Raw genomic sequence first — 15,206 nt, forward strand, 5'->3', positions numbered from 1 at the left:
TATGTGCTAATAACTTACTCCATTAAAAGGCTTCCTTTATTGTCTTTGCCATCTAAATATTATCAGTAAAGCCTACAAAGCTTTAAAGAGTGCCATTTGTGCACAGACTTGCTGTGGGAGTTTTTTTTTTTTTTGAGACAGAGTCTTATTATGTTGCCCTCTGTAGAGTGCTGTAGGGTCACAGCTCACAGCAACCTCAAACTCTTGGGCTTAAGCAGTTCTCTTGCCTCAGCCTCCCGAAGTAGCTGGGACTACAGGTGCCCACCTGTTGTGGGAGTTTTGAGACAAGCCTGCAAGTCAGAGGAATCAGATTCTACGTTTAGGAGATGAACCCCTCCCTCAGTATTTCACTTGAATCTGTTCTCCCTTGGGAACCTGTAATTTATTCTTCATTTCTAAGATGGTTTTGTGATTTTCTTCAGTTTTTTTTTTCCAGAGTTCAATCCTAATTCTCATTCTATTTCTCACTTTTTTTTTTTTATTTTGGTCTAATTTTGTTCTTGATTTCTGATTCCAGATTTTTTTTTTTTTTTCTTTTAAACAGATTTCCAAATGCTTTTCGGAGACATTTGGTTCACTTTGGAAGGTTGAGTTTGGTTGTCTTCTATTTTATGCTTGTTTTTAGAGGGGGAGAATTTATATCAGCTGAAATGCTTTGATTTGTATCTTTTCTTTTTTTTTTCATTACAGAGGATCTTTATAATTAAAAAATAAATTATAAATCATTTCTTAAACTGCTTTAGTATCTGTAAAATAACTTGTAAAAAAAAATGGAGCTGCTTATCTTGCAAGAAGCTCTTGTTTGTGTTGACCTTGGGACACATGTTCACACGGCTCAGGATGCTGGGAGGGCATTTGTCTGGAAGAGAGCCTGGTCCTGGGACCCTGCCAGCAGTCACCAAGCATCACCTTTTGACACATCAGGGTCAATGAGAATATGGAGATGTCAGAGGTCTGGTCTGTTCAACAGGGACTGGGGAACATGGTCCCGGGAGTGGGCAGGCTAGATTCCTTGCTGGTCCTGGTATAGGGTGGATTTACCGAGTTTCCCATCCAGGGGACTCGGGACCCCTGTCCCAGGAAGCCACATTCCTGGAATACCTGGGCAAGGGATGCTGGGCATAGCTGCCTACAGATCCCCACCCTGGGATTCCTCTCAGGCTTCAGGATCTATTTCTATATCATCCAGGCATGACCTGGTCTTGTGCAGCCAGACCGTCCTCCTGGAGTCTCTTGGCAGCATCATGCCTGTGGGGATCGGAGGGGTGATGATGATGTCAGGCACATCCAGGTGCCTGTCGCTGAGAATGGGAGCCTCATTGTGGCTGCCACTGCTGCTGATGACACACATTTTAAAGACTTTCAAGCAAGATCAAGCAAGATAGCTTAAGCCTCTGCAGGCCACATGCTGGTGGGCTCACTGCCGAGCTGTGCCTCAGCGTGCAGGGCCTGCCTGGGCACTGATGGTGGCAGCGTCCAGGATTGGGGGCTGCAGTGAAGAGTCTGCAAGAAAGACTATCAGGGGTCATGGTCTGGCCAGCATTCTAGCTGCTGCCACCTCTCACGGCTACCGCCCAGCTCCGATTTATGTTTTCTGTTTTCTTCTTACGGTAGCTGGTATGAAGTTTGTCTAATTTTTTTCCTCTTCTTGTTAATGGAAAGAAATCCAAACTCTGTAAAACTATTTTATTTTATTTTTTGAGCCGGAGCCTCAAGCTGTTGTCCTGGGTAGAGTGCTGTGGCATTACAGCTCACAGCAACCTCCAATCCTGGGCTTAAGTGATTCTCTTGCCTCAGCCTCCCAAGTAGCTGGGACTACAGGCACCCACCACAACGCCTGCCTATTTTTTGGTTGCCTATTTTTTGGTTGTAGTTGTCATTGTTGTTTGGCAGGCCCAGGCTGGATTTGAACCCGCCAGCTCTGGTGTATGTGGCTGGCACCTTAGCCACTTGAGCTACAGGTGCCCAGCCTGTAAAATAATTTTAAAGAAGTTTATTCTGAGTGTGTGTCACCAATAGCCTACAGTGCATGTTTTCAAGCGGTCCTGAGCAAAAGTGCCTTTGGTAACTGGGTCACAGTTTGGTTTTATACTTGTACGGAGGCAGAAATTACACATAAGACCCTAAGTCCATACATGGAAGGCATGCATTGGTTTGTTCTGAAAATGCAAGACATGGGGCAGGGAGGGGGCTTCGAGGTTACCGATAGGTTAAATATTCTTTGATTTGCAACTGGTTAAAGAAATGAAGCTTTGTCCAAAGGCTTAGAATGTTTTCAGTTATGGTAAGGAAGTCTATTGATCAGAGACGAGCCACCAGACTCCACTGGCCTGTTTAGTGAGCTGATGACCTTCAGGAACCAGCTGACCTTGTGTCTGGCATGGACTTAGGCCTGTTAATGACTCAGCATCTTCTTGTTATGCAGGACAACTGAAGGGAGGTGCATAAGCCGGACTCAGCCTCCCTTCTCCTCATGGCGGGCAGCTCTGCCTTAGGGCATTTCTGGGGTCCCCTTAGCCAAGAGAAGATCCATTTAGCTAGCTGGGGGGCTTAGGGTTTTATTTTAGTTCACATCTGTAGGTAGATCTTTTAGGTCAAAAGAGCTTTGCTGCCTGGGTTTGTGAGATGTCTCCTTAATGGACTTGGTGTTCTCTTGGTGGGGTACTCCCCACCAGCTGGTGGGCTTTCCTGTCTTGAGTTTCTGGTTGGGCCACTCTCTCTTCTCCAGGGTGTCTCAGCCTCTCTCTACCCTTCAGACTTGCAGACTAGCAGGGCCAGGATGTGCTGTCTCTTCCTATGGGACCGTGGTGCTGCCACAGGTGGTCAGGGTCACACACTGTCCATGCTGGCCTTGTGGCTTTTGCGGAGGTTGTATGGAGAGATGCGCATCTTTCAGACCCAGAAGCACCTCCGTGTTTGTTGTGTGTGACGGTAACTGTATTTCCGGGACTGACATACATGGGTACTATGTGTTTTTGAACTCTAGATGGAATCCTCACATCAGTGAACCACCAGAGTCCTCTTCAAGCAGTAGAACCTGTCTCAGTGTCTGTCTGCAGAAAACAGAGCTTTGTGCTTTCACCTTTTTCTACTCAGGAAGGTATACAACCTTTCACTTATCTAAAATGCTTAAATCAATGTCACGAGGTGTGGTTTTCTGTGTAAAGCCATTTCTTCCTTTTGTTTCTGTTTTCAATAGAAACGACAGGTCTATCATTCCACATCGCATCTTTGGACGAGAGTGGGGTTCTCAACATGTGGGTGAGTAGGTGGCCCAGGCTGTGTGTGCCACAATGCACACGTGTGCCCACGCACCAGGTCCTGAATGGAGTGAGCCTGTTGGGGTGGGGAAAGCGCCTGAGTAGGGAATGGGGGGGAAGGGTGGGGGTTTGGAGCAGTTGAGGGTTGGGCACAGGGGACAGAGGAGGCCAGGCTCACCGCTCTGTGAGGAGGGAGATGGAGCTTTACCGTCTGCTGCTTTGGGGATCTTCTGTGACAGCTAAATAGGGATCTCATAGGCCTTGGGGAAGAGTAAGGAGAATTGGGGCAGTATCCCCAAGGTGAGTGGAGCGAAGAGAGAGATGAGAGAGAGGAGGCAACACCACAATATTGTTCCCAATTGAGTAATCAGTCTTCTTTTCTGTATCAATATTCATTTTCAATGTTCTGTTTTTAGGTGGTTGTTGAATTGCCAAAAGCAGACATCGCAGGTTCAGTAAGCGATTTAGGTAACTATTGAATAAATCAGTTCTGGTTATTGTTTCCTAAAATGAGTAAAGACTAAAGATACCAATGACTGCTTTGAAAAATATGTAATTAACTGTCTGAAAATCAATTTTAAAGTTGTGTATCATATAACATCATTGACAATGAACAGGCTTCTCGGTGAGAATGATCAAATAACATTTGGAGGGAACTCACTTTAGTGAGGGTAGCGAGTTCCTATGGTAGCTGAGGCTGAATGTTGTTCCATTCTGCACGTGAGTCGAGGACAGCGTCCTCTGCATCCTGAGTGCCCCCATGCAGGCTTCTTCCTTGCTGTTGAATTCACCAACACAGGGCACGTTGGGGCTGCTGAGAGCCATGGGTAAAGGCCTCACATCTGCGGGGAGGCCTCACATCTGCGAGGAGGGGGGTAAAGGCCTCACATCTGCGGGGAGTAAAGGCCTCACATCTGCGGGGAGCAGAAGATAGTGGGACAAAAATAACCTCATCTTCCACAGTTTGGTGGTTTTGATGCCGTGTAGTGTGGTTTTTACTTCTAACATGGAGTGATTCAGTCCTGTTATATACCGTGGCAGGGCTTATCCCATGCTCCGGATGTAACTCTCTGCTTACCTCGTGGTCTATAGCTACAGCATCTAATGAGGAGTCCAGTTCACCTTGTTCACCTGGTGTCAGGGTATGACTCTGGGTAGTTATGACAGAAAATGTGGTGGGTGTGATACTGACTTTGTTCCCAATTTCGTGAAATTAGGGAAGATGAGCACTTTTTATCTGTGGAGCAAGTAACTGCATACTTCATATCAGAATACCACTGAATTCATTTAGAAGAGCACTATAGACACCAATGGGAGTGAGACTGATGGTTTCATTGGTTTCACTGGTAGGTGTTCTTGGGGTGGAGTAACCATTTTTCTCAGTGTTTCTTCATAGAGTATCCTCTGCCTATCAGGAAACCACTCTGCCTTTCCTTGGCCCTTTTGTGTTCCAGACTTTCAGGTTGTGCACAGACAGAATCTCAGAAGCTCACAAGCTGCTGAGGGTTAGTGACAGGCCAGACTCGCCCCGTTGGTGCTAGGACTGACACCTTTCTACCTGATTATGCCCTGACCGCCTACCTGGAGTCTGGCTGCGCTGTTACCTTGTTATGTGACTAGGCATTTTTTAGGAAATTAATGGATGATACTAAGGAGTTAAAGATTTTCTGTGCACGGTGGGGTGATCTGGGTATGGAGACAAATTATTTTGTATAAAATGTGTTTGCATAAAAATGTTTTATATGAATAGTATATATGAGATAGTTAGAAAAGTAGTATTATAGGGTGGTATGTGTTTCATTTTTAAATGTTGCTATATAAAAAAACCCTTTATCCATTGAGCCACCTACCGAAATTTCAACCATGTTCTCGTGTTGCCCTTAGGAAGAAAGGGGACAACATTCTGACCAGCAGGCAGCTCAGGGTGGCTCTGGTCTCTGTATGTGGCATTCGATGAGTGGCCGTTGGCAGGCTGGCACCAGTTTTCTTTTATTCGTTTATGAACTGTTCTCTGAATAAGCTGAGTCTAGTCCTAGGACCCAGGAAATAAGAGCCAAAGATAGTGGCTGGGGAGATGTGTTCGTTACATTATTGCAGGGGCAGTGGCCCAGTAGTGGCCCCGGTCAGAGACCCCCATGGGAGGTGGTGACAGGTGGGCAGTTGCTGGGGAAGGGGGCAGTTTCATGTTTGTGAACAGCAATGCTGAGCATTCAGGTACTACTTGTAATTCATCTGCCAAAGTTCTAGGCTGTGCCTTGTGCAGAATTTGGGTTTTAATGTATATAAAGTTCTAGTTCCTCCCTTCACATAATTAAAAAGCAGGGGCACTGAGCTGAGAATAGACAGGGAAGGCTGGCCTGGTAAGTGGCCAAGGCAGTCAGGGCTGTGGCCAGAGCACTTTAGGAGAGCGAGGGAAGGAAAGGAAAGTCAGGTCTCAGAAGCCTTACTCCATGTCCTGTGAGAGGATGTCACCCTGAGGGAGGGGTGATGTGCGTTCTGCTACAGAGCTGGCAGCTTGCCGTGTGTTCGGGCATTGTGCCTGCCTCGTGAACAGGCACAGTGTGCATGTGTTCAGGGATTGTGGAGCCTGAATGTGCCTCGTGGACGTGCACAGTGCTTATGTGCTCGGGGATTGTGGGGTCCTGAACGTGCCTCATGGACGTGCACAGTGCACACGTGCTCAAATTGTGGGGTCCTGAACGTGCCTCGTGGACACACACAGTGTGCGTGTGGTGTGTCAGGTGTGTGTTTGCATACCTGTCTGATCACTTGCTGCTTTTATTGTGTCAAGTCTGAAGATGTGACGGCTTCTGGATCTTGATTCCATAATTATTTTTCTGTAAGGCTCTGAACTGAAAACTCCTGATCTTACAAGGCAACGTATGTGAGCCTCACCCAGTATTAGGGAAGGAGCACTGGTTATCAGTCTATATTTTGACATGATTTTCTTTTTTTCTTTTTTTTTTAGAGACAGAATCTCACTTTATTGCCCTTGGTAGAGTACTGTGGCATCACACTGCTCACAGCAACCTTTAACTCCTGGGCTTAGGCGATTCTCTTGCCTCAGGCTCCCGAATAGCTGGGACTACTGGCACCCGCCACAACCTCTGGCTATTTTTTTGTTGCAGTTTGGCCAGAGCCGGATTTCAACCCGCCACCCTTGGTACATGGGTCCAGTGCCCTACCGACTGAGCCACTGGCACTGGCACTGGCCTTGACATGATTTTCTAACACAGATATTTAAGCAATGAAAATACTTTCAGGCATCGTAATAAGATTTTGATTTAACTTGTGGGGAAGGTACATTGACCTCTGTTTCTGTTTTTAGGACTGCTACCTGGAGGCAGGGTCAAGTTGGTGCACAGTGCTGTGATCCCACTCGGGGGCAGGTGAGACAGAGTGGACCCTTTCCAGGGCCCATGTGAAGTGTCATCTTTATTCTTAATGTTTCAGAACAACTCGTCTATTCATCTTTGCTGTTTCATTCTTTTCAGTTTTTCCCATAAAGAGAATGAATTTTGGGGGACCACACAAACAATGAGTGTTAAATTTCTGCCTTCAGACCCTAATCACTTTATTGTTGGCACAGACACGGTGAGTAAGACTTCAAATTTCATTCTTCTCCTCATTCTTCTTCCTTAGAGTTATCTGATAAATATCTTTATTTAAATTTAACTTACACTTTGCTTTTATTGCTATGATGTTGTTCAAGTGTGTCAAAAGCAGAGCTCTGCCCGGCCCCTGCCTCTCCCATTACCCTTGGCCTTCTGGTTCCCAGGGTCTGATCGGCCACGGCACGAGGCAGGGCGTGAGGGCGGCCCCCAGGGCCTTCAGGCCTCAGCAGTGCGGAGCGAGACCAGTCACGGTCAATGCAATGGACTTCTCACCATTTGGAGAGCCAATATTTTTGGTAAGACAGTCCGTTTTTCAAAGCCCCAATTCTTTGTAATGGCATAAAATGCCTGTTTGGGCACTATAACACTTGTAGTGATCCACTGGAAAATTTTAAAAGTTAATTATTTACTAGGCCTCAAATTGATCATTTATTAGGCCTCAGTGGTCTAAAAAGGAGAAATATTAATAAAAAAGAAACATTGATAACACTTAAAAAATAAAACCCACTTAGAAATGAAACTCTATTAAGTAATACTTTGTTTAATTTAAACTGTTTAGAATTTAACAGGAGAATATCAAATATCAAAACCCATGATATAGCCATAGATATAAAAAATTATTGGTGTAAGAAATTTTACCTTGTGTTTTTATTATTTAACAAGACATAACATACATGAATGTGTAGAGTCTAACTTGAGAAACCAGAGTAAGTCCAGGGCTGGCCACCCAGCCTGTCCGCAGCTCCCTCTTGGCCATGGGGTCCCCTTTCCCATTCCAGGCCTGCTGCCGGCACAGCTCACCCTAATCCCAGTGTTGCATTTTTTCAGCCAGTGGACTCCTAGGTCAGTTTGTGGGTTGGGTGGCAGTAAGACCAGAGAGAAGGCAAAGTATGTTTAAAGGTTATACATGATTAAATCTGATAGTTAACTGCTGAAAGTTATACCAGGATCAGAGTATAGAATTAGATGTGACTGTAAGAAGACATAGGTAAAAATGTATAGAAGTTGTAGGTAATTAGGTTTGGAATCAATGTTCAAATGTTACTGAAATTTATATAAATTTATAAAGTTCAACTTTTTAGGTTTAGTATGTTTTCAGTATATAATAAGATTTTGTCTATAGAAAAAAAAACAAATTAGACGTGACTCAGGTGTGTCCTTCTCTCTCTCATTGCTACATATTTCCCTGTACTTGAGATTGAAGGGAAAGATTATTTATACTACTCTTATAGAACTTAAAATACACTATAGTTCATGTTTATGAATTACCTACCATCTATAGGATTGTTGAGGGCAGAAGTGGTATTTTGTGCATCTTTATTTTTCCCTAAGACTACAGTTGAGCTGTAAAGTGCAGCAGCCGTTTGTGGCCAAGGGCCCTTGAAACATGGCCAGCATTGAGATGTCCCGTAGGCGTGAAACACATGCTGAATTTTGAAGAATTAGTATGAGTAAAAGAATGTAAAGCAGCTAGGCATGGCAATGCCTGTGTGTAGTCCCAGCAGCAGTATAAGTCTGTATTTTGTGACAGTATGTGAAAGAACAGGGGTATCCCCAAAGACCCTCCTGCCTCAGGCCTAGAGCTGGTCCTCAGAGTCTTGTGGTACAGGATGTTGCAGAAGGCCCTGGACAGGTGGGGTAGGACTCTGGAAGGTTCCCACTCTGTCGATGTCCTCCACATGGAGCCCCCCCAGGAAGGGGTCACCAGGAGCAGCTCAGTCCTTGATTTTCTGAGAGCCTTGTCTGTGCAGCTGGAAACCATTCCACCTGGTGATCACATGGGCCCTTTCCAAAACACTTGTCAGGATTATAGGAAAGTTAAAAGAACACTTCAGATGGTTCCTAGCCTTCTCTGCAGCTTCATCCTTACCGTGTGTCCCCACTCTAAAAGGAATTGGTGTACCCAGCCTCTACCCCAAGCAGTTTGGTGTGCATTTTCTAAAAGCAAGAGCATCTCAAGTAGCCACCTTAGAAATGGTGATCTGGAAGTTGATGCTGGTATACACCTGTTGTCCATCTGCAGATCTCAATGAGATTTCACAGATTATCCCAATAATGTCTTTTTTTTTTTTTTTTTTTGTAGAGACAGGGTCTCACTTTATCATCCTCGGTAGAGTGCCATGGCGTCATGTTGCTCACAGCAACCTCCAACTCCTGGGCTTAGGCGATTCTCTTGCCTCAGCCCCGAGTAGCTGGGACTACAGGCGCCTGCCACAACGCCCAGCTATTTTTTTGTTGCAGTTTGGCTGGGGCCGGGTTTGAACCTGCCACCCTCGGTATATGGGGCCAGCGCCCTACCAACTGAGCCACAGGCACCACCCCCAATAATGTCTTTTAAGCAGAATAATCTCCCAAGTCATGACTCTCTCAGTTCTGGTGACTCCTTTCATCTGGAGAATTTCTTCAGTCTTTCATGACCATGACGCTTTTCAAGGCCAAGGCTAGTTATTTGGGGTCTTCCTCAGGCCAAGCTTGTCTGCTGTCTCCTTGAGATGAGATGCAAGTTTTGCCTGCTTGGCTGGGACAGCTTGGGAGGCAGCACCCACTCTGTGTGGTGCGTCCACCGTCCCTCCCTTAATGAGTGGGTGTCTGGGGAGTGAAGCAGCACTTTGTAAATGTCCCAATTCTCAGTTTCTCACCTGCCAGTTCACACCTGTTGGCGGTTCTTGGCCAAAGCCATTGTTAGGTCAATTCCACACTTACTAGTTGGCTTTCTGCCGTAAGGAAAAAGTTGCCACTTTCTCCTGTGCATGTGCATGTGTGTATGTGTCACATAACTTGGACACACAGCTTATTACCTGACTCTGTGGTCATAAACATTTGTCACAGTGTCTATCTTGCTACTGAAGGTGTACTCGGTAGGCCGATGGACATGCCTCGGCTGGCTCCTGTGTCTTCAGGAGTTTTGGCTCTTGTGAGTGGAGAGAAGTCTCTAGAATCAAGATCTGGCATGAGATGCTGTGCGTGCTGGGGTTGTCCCGTGGAGGTCCTCTCAGGCAGACATGATGGCCACCCTTGTGAACAGACTGTGCTTACACCCACGTCACTAATTGCAGGCTGGCAAAGGGGCTCCCTTTCTCCTCCACGTTTGTGCCTCCCTTCTGGGACCATAGGAGGCCTGGCTGTGCACTGTGTGTTATCTCACACGCACCTTCTGAATGGCTGGACCTGAGGACACCCAGCTGTTCAGAGCCCAGGGCAGAGCCAGTGCTCAGCTCAGCTGCGTGACAGGTGCACTCCACATGCCATGTCCCCATTCCTATGAGGTCATGTTCTTCACTTGGGATGCAGATTTTAAAATTTGTTTCTGTTTGTATTTCATTTTAGGATTTTATTCCCATTCTCAATTGGTTTTATTTTTCTTTTTCTGTTTTTATGTGAAAGATTAAATATATTGAGTAAAAGGGAATTAACCTTCTCTTCATAAGCTAAAAATTTGTTTTTTTACCAAACCAGATAAGTTTGGTTTTGTGGAAATTTCAATCCAAGGTAAACATGTAACTATATTATTAAAGCAGATATATATAATTGTTTTTTTAAAAATGACTTACTTCATGGATCCAATCAGTCCTAATGGCCTGTGCTAAAATCAGTGATGTTCAACTTTGTTAAAAATAAATACCTGTTTGTATGATCCCTGAATTCACTGGTTATTGGTCATTTGGGGAGGGGCAGTAGTGCAGAGTGGTCAGAGTCTCCACAATGAGTGTTCATCTTTGTAACTTGTGAGGTCAGATTTAATGGTGTAACTTTATGTTTAGAAAGAAAAAGTTTTTGCTGTCCAAATTAATGAAAGCTAATGTACTGAAAAATTTCCCAGGGTATATACATGGAGTTAAAAAAAGAAAAAAGAAATGAGCCATAGTTTCCATCCCTTCCTGCAGGCTGGTTGCTCAGATGGGAGTGTGCGGCTGCATGGGCTGAGCTCTGAGCGCCCCCTCCTGCAGTGGGACAGCAGTACCAATGGCCATGCGGTCACCAGCCTGCAGTGGTCCCCGACGAGGCCTGCCGTGTTCCTGGTTCAGGATGACATGTCCAACATCTATGTCTGGGACCTCCTCGCCAGTGACCTGGGCCCTGTGGCCATACAGCCCATCTCCCCAGACAGGTGCGTGGTAAGACGTGGGCAGGTGCTGCTAAGACTTTGGCAGAGGCATCATGGACAGTCTTCTTTCTCATTTAATTTATGCATAAGGTTGCTACACTTTAAGACTTTAAGATGTGGCTTTTTATATTTGTATTTAAATGATAAATTTGTTTATATATATTAAACAGTATTACAAAATATTTTTTTAGAGCAGTTTTAGGTTCAAAGCAAAATTGAGTGGATGGTACAAAGAGTTTTCATGTTCCCCAGTTATGAACACCTGCTCTAGAGGGCGTGTTTGTCACAGCTAGTCATCGCCACCCAGAGCCCATGGTTTATGTCAGGGGCCACTCTTGGTGTTTGTACATTTAGCCCCAAGGAGTGTGTTGGATTGAAGGGTTCGTTGAGAATATGTCCCATCATCACATTCTGCAGAGACAGGATAGCTCTGTGAGGGCATCTTAGTCACATCTGTTGGCCGTCCCTACACTCAGTTTCTGCTCTAGTCTGACGAGGAGCTGATGGTTCATGCCATTCCCACATAACATGTGTCCTGTGCTCCAATCCCAGTGCCTTCTCTGACCACGTCCAGCCCCTGCCATGGTGTGACCTGGGTGCCCGTGGACCCACTCACATGTGCTGGACCCATGTGTAGTCATGAGGCCTCTTCTCCACCCATGTCTCTCTTCACCTGTTTTTCTCGAGATTTTACATTTCCTGTCAGCACATTCTCTGACTGCAGGTTTGTGGTGATCTAGAGAAGGGGCAGAAATGTAGCTGCTGCTCCTTCCACAGAGGAACGAGGAGGACAGAGATGGTCAGACCAGCGGCTGGGCTAATAGTGTCAGGGATGTTGTGCTTGTCTAGTGTGAGTCCTGGGCATTCTTATGTTACTCTCATTACTAAAAAATACACAGGAAATCAAGACTGTGGTTTACATGTGCACAGATAATGCTGTGAAGTTTATTATTCCAGAAAATGTACAGTGCCCTCCTGAGTGAAAGCCTATTAATTGAGTGCCAGCTGTATGCCGGCAGCAGCCCAGTGAGCTTGGGGCTTCCGCTTTTCTGGCTGGTGGGACAGATGACAGCATCAGCGAGGAGGGCCTCAAGTGTCTGGGCTGTGCTGTGGGGATGCAGGACAGGACAGTGTGGACAGGAGGGCTGGCCAGTGAGGGGTGTTTGGGCACAGGCCCAGGAGTTGGGGCCTCAGGTAGGGAGTGTGAGGGCTGCCTTACGTGTTGCTGAGCAGAGAAATGACCAACCCAAGTCTGTTGGGGTCCAAATGTGGCTCCAGATGTTTGTCCTCATCCCCTGTCCAGGACCCTGCTCTGTCTCTGGGAGACCTCTTACGCCTCCCCTTGGGGCTGCTGCCTGGGACAGATGGTCAACAGTCCGCCTAGGGGGCACAGAGGGAGGTACCTGGACTGACGCAGAGCTCTCCCTGCACACCCTCTCACAGCAGCGATGCACAGCAGGTGCACGAGGAGGAACAGAACAAGAAACCAGTGGTTTTTACAAGGAGGGCCTTGGGATCAGACACTGGGGCCTAAGGCTTTCAGAGTGAAGTTACAGTTCTTGCTGGCTGACCTGCTCCACCTGGTGGAGAAGCCCCTGGCAGGAGGCTCACAGTCAAGACCCCGGGCTTGGGAGGCAGGGTGGAGGCTGACTCTAGCGTCTGTCTTTACCCTCTTTGCTCGGATTCTGTTCAACTCACAAATCTGAATGATATTTTTAAAAATTGGCAATGGTACTAACTGGTGTTTGTACATCCATTTTGGTTGTTTTTAAAACACTGTCAGTGAACTATCTTGTGCTCAGTTTTGCAGCCCTGCAGCCGGGTAGCCTGCATTCCCCACATGAGTACCTGGGCAGCAAGACTGAAGTGTTGACAGTTGGTGAAAATTGCAGTGGATTTTGAGGTTTTTTTCCCCTGGTCTGCTTCTGGGGGCCTCATTCTTCCTTGCCCCAAGTCACACTGAGGGTTCTCCTGAGCAAGACTCGGCGGGCTGAGTAAGAGACTCTTGGGACATCGCAGCCCTCTCTCACTGCATGCACTCAGGCAGGCCCCAAGGCTGTGCTGGCCTAGCTGCAGCCAGTGTACACATGGCATGCACAGTGGCCATGGCGGCCACATCATAGGGTGTGGCCCATATCATGGGAGCCTGGGAGTCTCGGGTATTTGGGCCATTGGGACCAAGTCCGTGGGATATCATAAGGTGTCAGACCTTTGTAGGGCTCCACTGAGGAATTGCCTGTGCTTTTGGAGAGGCCTGGCACTAGCTGCCCTGTTGCTGTCAGGACAGGAAGGGCTGTACTGAGGTAGGCGTTGAGTCAACCGTGTCCTGCCCACTTGATGATTAGGCCTAACAGGGTCCTGTCAGCAGGTGCTGGGGGTTCTCTGGGTCGATAGCCACAGCTGAGTCTCAGTATCAGTAGGAGTGGGCTCAATAAGGTGAGTGGGAGGCCCAGGGCCAGAGGAGAGTTGGGGGAGGGGGGAGCACAGGAGGGTGTGGGGTGCCCAGGGCCACAGGAGAGAGCAGGGGCCCAGGCCACATTCTTCTGGTGGCTTTTGAGTGGGGCAGGCTGATGTCAGAGGCGGCTTCTGAGTCTGCCCCTCATGGAGAGGGAGCTCGAGACAGCCTGGTCAGGAGACTGTGGTCATCAGAGGAAGTTTGGGAAGTTTAGGATGATCTTCCTAAGGGGACAGTGGTGATCACAGGACACTTGGGAGTGGGTTGGGGGTGTCAGACGGCTGCCCTCCTACCTGGCCTTGGCAGCTGGTGAAGTTGTGTCCTCATGGAGATTGGAGATGCAGACTTGGAGCTAGATGCAGATGAGACCCGGGGAGCAGTGGGGAAACCACCAGGAATACAAACTGGGGCCCTCATACAGGGGATTCCCCATGCTGGGGACCCCAAGGCCGGGCTCTGGGTCTCTGGGGGTGGGGCTGCCTGGACCGTTGGCTGCCCTGCGTTCTCCAGAAACCAGCCTGGTGCCTGCAGCAGGAGCAAGGTTGAGAGCCTTGTCCTATGCCTGCCTTAGGGCAATGCATCTCGTCAGCTTCAGACTCTGAGATGCAGAAACATGTTTTTGAAATGTTTCCTATTGATTTTTATACAATTATTTCTAGTCTAACATTTCATTTTGCCTATTTACATTTTTAGAATCTTTCTTCCATTTCATTCCTCCCTGGGAAGAGAGATTTTAGAGATTCAGAAATAGCTGCACGTTTCCCACATATGCACTGACTCTCTTATGCACCTGTCCCCGCAGGCTGGTGGCCATGGCTGTCGGGGGAGAGGCGGACAAGGCCAGTGGCAGTGTGCTGGCCCTGGTGCTAGCCCGGGCCTCTGGTGCCATTGATGTCCAGCTCCTGAGGAGGCAGTGGGCAGCCCCGGAGGCAGACGAGTGTGGCAGGCTGCGTCTGCTTCTGCAGGAAGCCCTGTGGAAAGAAGGGACACCGTGCACGTGACAGGCTGCTGCTAGTGAAACTGCCCAGGTGTAAAGACATAATTACAGGCAGATAATTGTGCATCTGTGTGCATGTGCATTTGTGCATATAGAATATGTATAGTCTGTACATAATTTATTTTATAAGAATTTTACTTTGGAATTCCAAGTAAATAAATTGCTATTTTTGAACAGAAACAAATGAACATTTTAGTGGATACTACACATCAAAGGAAAGTCTTGTCCAGAATGCTCTTAGAGAGTATTACTAGTTATTTTTAGAACAGCTTTGGTATATTGCCACATTTATTACTAGATTCTTAGTCACCATGAAAGTGTATATTAATGAACTATTTTTTTAGTTATACATAAAGTGCTATGTATACACACGTCTAAATTAAAAGGAATTATTTCATTGAAATGACCCCTGCCAACAGTGGTTTTCTTAAAACTTTCCTTGGGCATCCTTTTTTTGGATTATTTGAATGTCTTTTATAGACTCAAGTCAGATACATTTGCATTATACTTTGGCATAAAAATTGTATTTGTACAGAAATAACACAAGTAAATAAATTCTTGATATTTGCGATCCATCTGTGCTGCTATAGCAAAGTGCCCTGATAGGTGCTTGTAAAGAACAGATGGGAAATCCCAAGTTCAGCCGACATGGCGCCTGGTGGCTGTGTCCTCACACACAAGCTTGCGGGCATCAGCACGATCCATTCTCTAAAGGCCCCACCTCCTAGTACCATCACCTTGGAGTTTAAGTTCCAGTGAATTTGGGGGGGACACA

The 15,206-nt window shown here is 46.8% G+C and overlaps 2 protein-coding genes across 6 annotated transcripts in view; one reads left to right on the forward strand and one right to left on the reverse strand.

The window, feature by feature from the left end:
* The window catches only part of DYNC2I1 (dynein 2 intermediate chain 1), an 82,465-nt gene extending 67,579 nt beyond the window's left edge, over window positions 1–14,886 (forward strand). For 2 of the 5 annotated variants that reach the window (XM_053553618.1, XM_053553619.1), the window contains 8 exons: window positions 2,987–3,100; window positions 3,200–3,261; window positions 3,677–3,728; window positions 6,589–6,649; window positions 6,755–6,854; window positions 7,039–7,170; window positions 10,759–10,982; window positions 14,237–14,883. In XM_053553618.1, coding sequence (XP_053409593.1) covers window positions 2,987–3,100; window positions 3,200–3,261; window positions 3,677–3,728; window positions 6,589–6,649; window positions 6,755–6,854; window positions 7,039–7,170; window positions 10,759–10,982; window positions 14,237–14,435 — 944 coding nt within the window. In that variant the 3' untranslated portion in view covers window positions 14,436–14,883. Of the gene's footprint in view, window positions 1–2,986; window positions 3,101–3,199; window positions 3,262–3,676; window positions 3,729–6,588; window positions 6,650–6,754; window positions 6,855–7,038; window positions 7,171–10,758; window positions 10,983–14,236 lie in introns of all 5 variants that reach the window. The other 3 variants (XM_053553617.1, XM_053553620.1, XM_053553621.1) reach the window with 3 other exon arrangements.
* On the reverse strand, window positions 1,157–1,366 carry LOC128560115 (uncharacterized protein C16orf74-like). The gene has a single exon (XM_053553622.1). The coding sequence runs from the start codon at window positions 1,349–1,351 to the stop codon at window positions 1,157–1,159; it is 195 nt and encodes a 64-aa protein (XP_053409597.1). The 5' UTR covers window positions 1,352–1,366.
* Window positions 14,887–15,206: the final 320 nt, after the last annotated feature.

The sequence above is a fragment of the Nycticebus coucang genome, chromosome 11 (assembly GCF_027406575.1).
Source record: "Nycticebus coucang isolate mNycCou1 chromosome 11, mNycCou1.pri, whole genome shotgun sequence".
Taxonomy (NCBI): Eukaryota; Metazoa; Chordata; class Mammalia; order Primates; family Lorisidae; genus Nycticebus; species Nycticebus coucang.